Source organism: Delphinapterus leucas, chromosome 2, assembly GCF_059928025.1.
Source record: "Delphinapterus leucas isolate spDelLeu-1000000601 "Yukka" chromosome 2, BTC_Dleu_Yukka2, whole genome shotgun sequence".
Taxonomy (NCBI): domain Eukaryota; kingdom Metazoa; phylum Chordata; class Mammalia; order Artiodactyla; family Monodontidae; genus Delphinapterus; species Delphinapterus leucas.
Window position 1 is genome coordinate 99575138 of NC_143130.1, and position 6000 is coordinate 99581137.

The 6000-nt window shown below is 41.6% G+C and overlaps 1 protein-coding gene across 1 annotated transcript in view; it reads right to left on the bottom strand.

The window, feature by feature from the left end:
- Nucleotides 1–5799, bottom strand: part of TSLIG3B (tRNA splicing ligase complex subunit 3B) — a 38027-nt gene extending 32228 nt beyond the window's left edge. Inside the window, exon 1 of the mRNA XM_022587512.2 lies at nucleotides 5693–5799. Within this exon, the coding sequence (XP_022443220.2) occupies nucleotides 5693–5763 (71 nt within the window). The 5' untranslated portion in view covers nucleotides 5764–5799. The remainder of the gene's footprint in view (nucleotides 1–5692) is intronic.
- Nucleotides 5800–6000: the final 201 nt, after the last annotated feature.

Genomic DNA, 6000 nt, shown 5'->3' on the forward strand with positions numbered 1-6000 from the left:
GCAGCCAGGTAAAGACAGCTGGGACTAGAACAGTCTCTGCTCCTCCAACCAAGACTGGTTCCCCTGTATTACCTTTCTACCATATCTTACAGCACCTCTCATTGAGACTTAACAGTAAATATCTTATTTCCCCCATTTGCTTTCACTTCTGCAATAAAGCAATAATCATAAGCTCCAGAAAAAATGTAACTAATTCATATTATTGGCAAGTTATTTTTACTGAAATGCCAATTTTTAAATTCAGCAAAAATTTACTAAATCACCAAAGATACTAAATCCTGAATACACAAGCTTTAATGCCTCAGTTCCTCAAAATAGGTAAAAAGAAAAAAGAAATGCATTTAACAAACCTGAATATCTAATAACAATCATAATCATATAGCAACTAACATTTATAAACTAATCTTAAGCCAGTGCTATGTGCTGTATGTATATTACCTTATTTAATTGTCACAATATCCTATAAGATAGGTATTATTATCATGCTTAGTTTGTTCTATAAATTCTTATTTAATTAGGAAAGTGCTACTCTTACTCCAAAGAGTAACTCCAAAGAGTAATAACTTAGTAGTAACTGGGGACACCTCCCCTAGGCCTAGACTCCCCCAGGGCCATGCACACTTGAACCATAGTTGCTGATCTGACACTGCTCTAAGCTGGGTGAACCAAACCTTCAGTCCAGTAGGGCCATTGGTAAACCTTCACAAAGACACAGCTGGGGTCTAACTTACTTTCTGTTTTCTATTTTCATCGGCCAACATATAAAATATTAGACCCTTTCTTTCCCCCTGTCATTTACCCACCCTACTGGCTTGCCTCTGATCCAGCTCTCCACTTCTTCCTGCTTCTCAAACTCTTCCATATGTTCCATCCATAAAAAACAACTCTTCTATTCTGTCAATGTCTTCTCAGAAAGATTTATCCCTACTGCCTCTAGCTTTGGGTATTTTACTCTTAAGTGCCTGACAGTCAAATGGTGGGGTTTTTGTCCTCCTTGCTTCCGAATACAGCATCCATATCACTGCTCTCCCATTATCTTTTTTTTAAAATTGAAATATAGTTGATTTACAATGTTGTGTTAGTTTCAGATGCACAGCAAAGTGATTCAGTTATACGTACACATATACCTATTTTTTTTCAGACTCTTTTCCCTTATAGGTTATTAAAAAATACTGAGTATAGTTCCCTGAGCTATACAGTAGGTCCTTGTTTACCTATTTTATATACAGTAGCATGTATATGTTAATCCCAAACTTCTAATTTACCCTCCCCACCCACACCCTTTCCCCTTTGGTAACCGTAAGTTTGTTTTCTATGTCCTGTGGGTCTATTTCTGTTTTGTACATAAGTTCATTTTTGTATCATTCTTTTTTTAGATTCCACATATAAGTGATATTATATGATATATGTCTTTCTCTGGCTTACTTCATTTAGTATGATAATCTCTAAGTCCATCCATGTTGCTGCAAATGGCATTATTTCATTCTTTTTTATGACTAATATTCCATTGTATAAATACACCACATCTTCTTTATCCATTCCTCCGTCGATGGACATTTAGGTTGCTTCCATGTCTTGGCTATTATAAATAGTGCTGCAATGAACATTGGAGTGCATGTATTTTTTCAAATTATGGTTTTCTCCAGATGTATGCCCAGGAGTGGGACTGCAGGCTCATATGGTAGTTCTACTTTTAGTTTTTTAAGGAACCTCCATACTGTTCTCCATAGTGGCTGCACCAATTTACATTCCCACCAACAGTGTAGGAGGGTTCCCTTTTCTCCACACCCTCTAGAGCATTTATTGTTTGTAGACTTTTTGAAGATGGTCATTCTGACCAGTGTGAGGTGATGGTAGTTTTGATTTGCATTTCTCTAATAATTAGAGATGTTGAGCACCTTTTCATGTGCTTTTTGGCCATCTGTATGTCTTCTTTGGAGAAATGTCTATTTAGATCTTCTGCCCATTTTTTGATCGACTCCCTCATTATCTTATAAATATCTCCCGCTCTCTCCAGGCTCAGGCCAGTCAGATATGCCACCCTCTTTCTCTCGTGTTTTTCACCTATCAATCTCTTGGACACTCTTCAACATTCCCTGTGCTCAGTTTTTCCTCTCCATTCCTATTTTTTTCAATTATATTGAGTTTCTTCGAAGTCCATATGTATACTCTTTCCAATACCCTGAGCTCTCAATTCCCTAACCTCCTCTTTTCCAACCTTTGCCACTGCACATAAGTAAGCCACACCCAGATCATGCCATCACCTGGAATTACGTCACCTCCGAAATCACTAATTTGAACATGCCACTCCCTGACCATAGCCTACTACCTATCCTTCCAGCTTGCTCTTTTGACCACACTTAATATCATCTCTACCTCAGTTCCTATGGTCCCTCCACATTCTCTGCATTTCCTAGCTTCCGGCTGTCTTCACTTTCTTCCCTGTCCAATTGAGATTCCAAAGTGTATCATTTTATTTTGTTGCTCAATAAATACCTGTTGAAGAAATGAATCCTTTATACTGTCATCTCCTTCAGCTCTAATAGCCAATCAAATCACTGAGACCAGTAATATACTTCTTTCTATATCCACTGCCACTGAGCAACCATCACTTCTTGCCTAGACTACTAACTAATTCTCCAATCTATTTTCCACCTTGCTGACAGAGGTAACTTTTCAAACTAGACATCTAATCCAGCGGTCCCCAACCTTTTTGGCACCAAGGACCAGTTTTGTGGAAGACAATTTTTCCACAGAGGGGGCGGAGGGAGGGGAGTAGGGGAGCTGGTTCAGGCGGTAATGTGAGCCATGGGGAGCAGCAGATGAAGCTTCGCTCACTCCACGCTCACCTCCTGCTGCGCAGCCTGGTTCCTAACAGGCCTCAGACCACTACTGGCCCACAGCCCCGGGGGGGTTGGGGACCCCTGATCTAATCACTCCCTTTTTTATTTAAAATTCTTCAATCATGTCGTATTGCTGTCATGACAAAGAACAAAATCCTCAACATGGCCTGAAAGGTGCTGCATGCCCTGTTCCTCACTGATCCAATCTTCTAACACTGGTCCTTGCTCTCTGCCCTCCGGCTACATCAGCCCCCTTCCAGTTCTCCTAATATGGCAGGTCCTTTCCACTTTAAGGTCTTTCATATTTTGTCCTCACTGTAAGGACACCTTTGTCCTCCTTTCCCAGCCAACTTCACCTAGTTAACTCCTACTTACCCTTCCTATTTCAACTCAAATGTCACTTCCTCAGTAATCTGTCACTAACCCCTAAGACTACATAGGTCCTCCTGCCACATTATGTCACCCTGTTCTTTTCCTTTGAAACACTTTAGTTTATAAATATTTGTGTGATCATGTCTTTTTCTCCACCAGACTGTAAGCTCCATTGGGACAGGAACCAAGTCTGTTTTGCTCACCAATGACTTCTCAGAACAGCGTCCAATACAGAGCTGTGCTCAGTAAATATGTGAAATAAATTTCCCTCCACAATGGTGGTTCTCAACCTAGGCTGTGAAGCTTTTTAAAAATATGCATGCCTATATCGCACCCCTGAAGATCATGCTTCACTCAGCTGGTGGTATACACCACACTGAAACATTTTTTTACAAGCTCCAAACATGATTTTGATGTATTACCAGGGTTGAGATACACTGTTCTACAAAATCGTAGATTGTCAGAACTGAAAGAGACTTCTGAAATCTGATCCAGCCTGCTCCTTTCACAGATTAGGAAACTAAGTTATTACTATGCTGTTTTCGTTTATAATGTACTACATCACTAAACTGTTCTTTCACATAGATTTTCCCTTTTAATTCCTCCCTTTAATTTCCTATTTTATCTGATAAACTGAAGTACCTTCACTGATATCCTAAATGTTTTAATCACAACAGAAAACGCATTATTCACAATCTACATGGAGATTTTGAAACGCATGTTCAATTACAACACATATTGTAAATAATTACTTTTTTCACTTTTCATTATCATTATAGGAAAATTCAGACTTCAAAATCTTGTCCTTAATTATTCCAGGAAAAATCAGTTCTAAAGTATGTTTTAAATCAGTTCTAAACTGTTTTACTTTCTACAGTGAATAATCTGAAATAATTTTCCTCGATAAAAGCCAAGATTATACCAAACTTCATTTTTCAAAACACCTATAATATAAACAAACTCAAAGAATGAAAGAAAAAAAAAGCACTGACTTTCCATTTTTCAAAAACTATTTATAGAATCCCACTAGTCTTATCTGGAATACTTGGGAGCTCAAACCGTTTGGGTCCGAAACACTTTAATTATTTTAACTTTTTGTATTGGTTACTTCCTTAACCAAGTTACAAGAAAATTTCCATGGGATTTCACAGAAGTAAAAATGCCCCCTAAATAATCACTGGCTCTGTTCTTTCACTTGACAAATATTTATTCAGGATCTAGTAAGTGCAAGGCTCTGTAACAATGAGTCACTGAAAAGTAGGTACTATCAGGGTCCCAAAGAAGCAATTGATAGAGGAGCAAGTGCAGTTTTAAGAAAAATAAAGGGGGGCGAGAGGGTGGTTCAAGCTTCATGATAGTACTGCAAAGGCACTGCCTATCCTATCCAAGAAACTCCAGACGTGGCAGGGCACAGAATTTTACAGATGGCTCCAATGTCTTTAATTAATGTGTATTTTTTTGACTTGCAACTATCTGGCCCTATGCTTACCTCTGTGCACTCTCTGCTTTGAACTTTTCTTCATTTACTTACCCATTCATCCAACCACTATTTATTGTAGCATATCTGGTTGTAGGGTGTTTTGGGGAACAAGACAGGTAAGGTACCTGTTCTCCTGGAGCTGACTTAGGGGGTGGAGGGTGGGGAGGGTGGATGTTCAAGAGAAAATAAATAAATGTTCAGGACAAGATAATTTGGGATTGGGACCCCAGGGCTGTGAAGAAAAACTGGATGAGGCTGAAGGAGAGACTATTTTGCATGTATTGATACCCGTGCCTGCAAGTATTAACATCATTCCAGGAGCTCTCATAGCACTTAATCACCCTGAATTGCAAACACCAGTAGACTCTTTATAGTCCCCGACTAGGTAACCTACTAGTAATCTGAAAACTGTCTTCCTCCTCGGCCTAGCACACAAATACGCATTAATGAATACAGATTAACATCAAATTAATATGTTGTTAATGAATGGAAGAAACAGTGAAATGAATGGACTTGCACTGAACTAAAACCCCTTTCTCAGGTCAAGGAAGCAGGAGATTCGCTCCCGCGCCCTAATTAATCCACAGGTTGTACAAGGTAGGAGACAACAGTCAACAGCTGCACTCCGGCTTCCAGCGCCTCTCCCCCGGAGCGTCAACAATAATACCACCCGCAGGGCAGCAACTAATTCCCCAAAGGAGTGTTGCCAGCCGGGCCCCTCCGCGCCTTCGCCGCGGGTCCCGGCTGCGGAGTTCCGAGGCAAGGAGTTCGGAAGAGGGGGACAAGCGCCTCAGCTCTCCGGGCCTGCTCCACCCCCACAAGCGGATTTCTCTCCCGCCTCTCTCTTAACTCTGTCCGCGCCGGAGGCAGCGAGGCAGGGGCGGAGGCCTGCACCGAGCGGCAAGAGCTCAGCGAAGGCCCACGGGGAGGAGACTGAGGCAGCCATCGGAGGGACAGCTTACGTTTTCGGGGGAAAGGCGGCCCCAGGACTACTCACCCCAGCGCCTCTAGAGTGTCAAGCACGTCCCCCTCCATCGTAGCTTCGGGACCCGGTTCCGGCCCTCTCATGGTCCTTCGGCCCAAAGCTGTTCCGCGCTCTAAGGAGCCCGCCGGAAACTGGCGTCGCGGCGCCAAGGTTCCGGCCGGCTCTCAACCTGGACTGCCTAGGAGTGCCTCTGGCACTGGGGGACAAAACGTTCTCGGCCCGGAGGCAATTGGCTCTCCTGCCTAAAACCAACTTATGTAACAATGCTAACTTTTAAAAATAATAATAACAATAAATAGTAGAAATAAAAAGACTTCTTT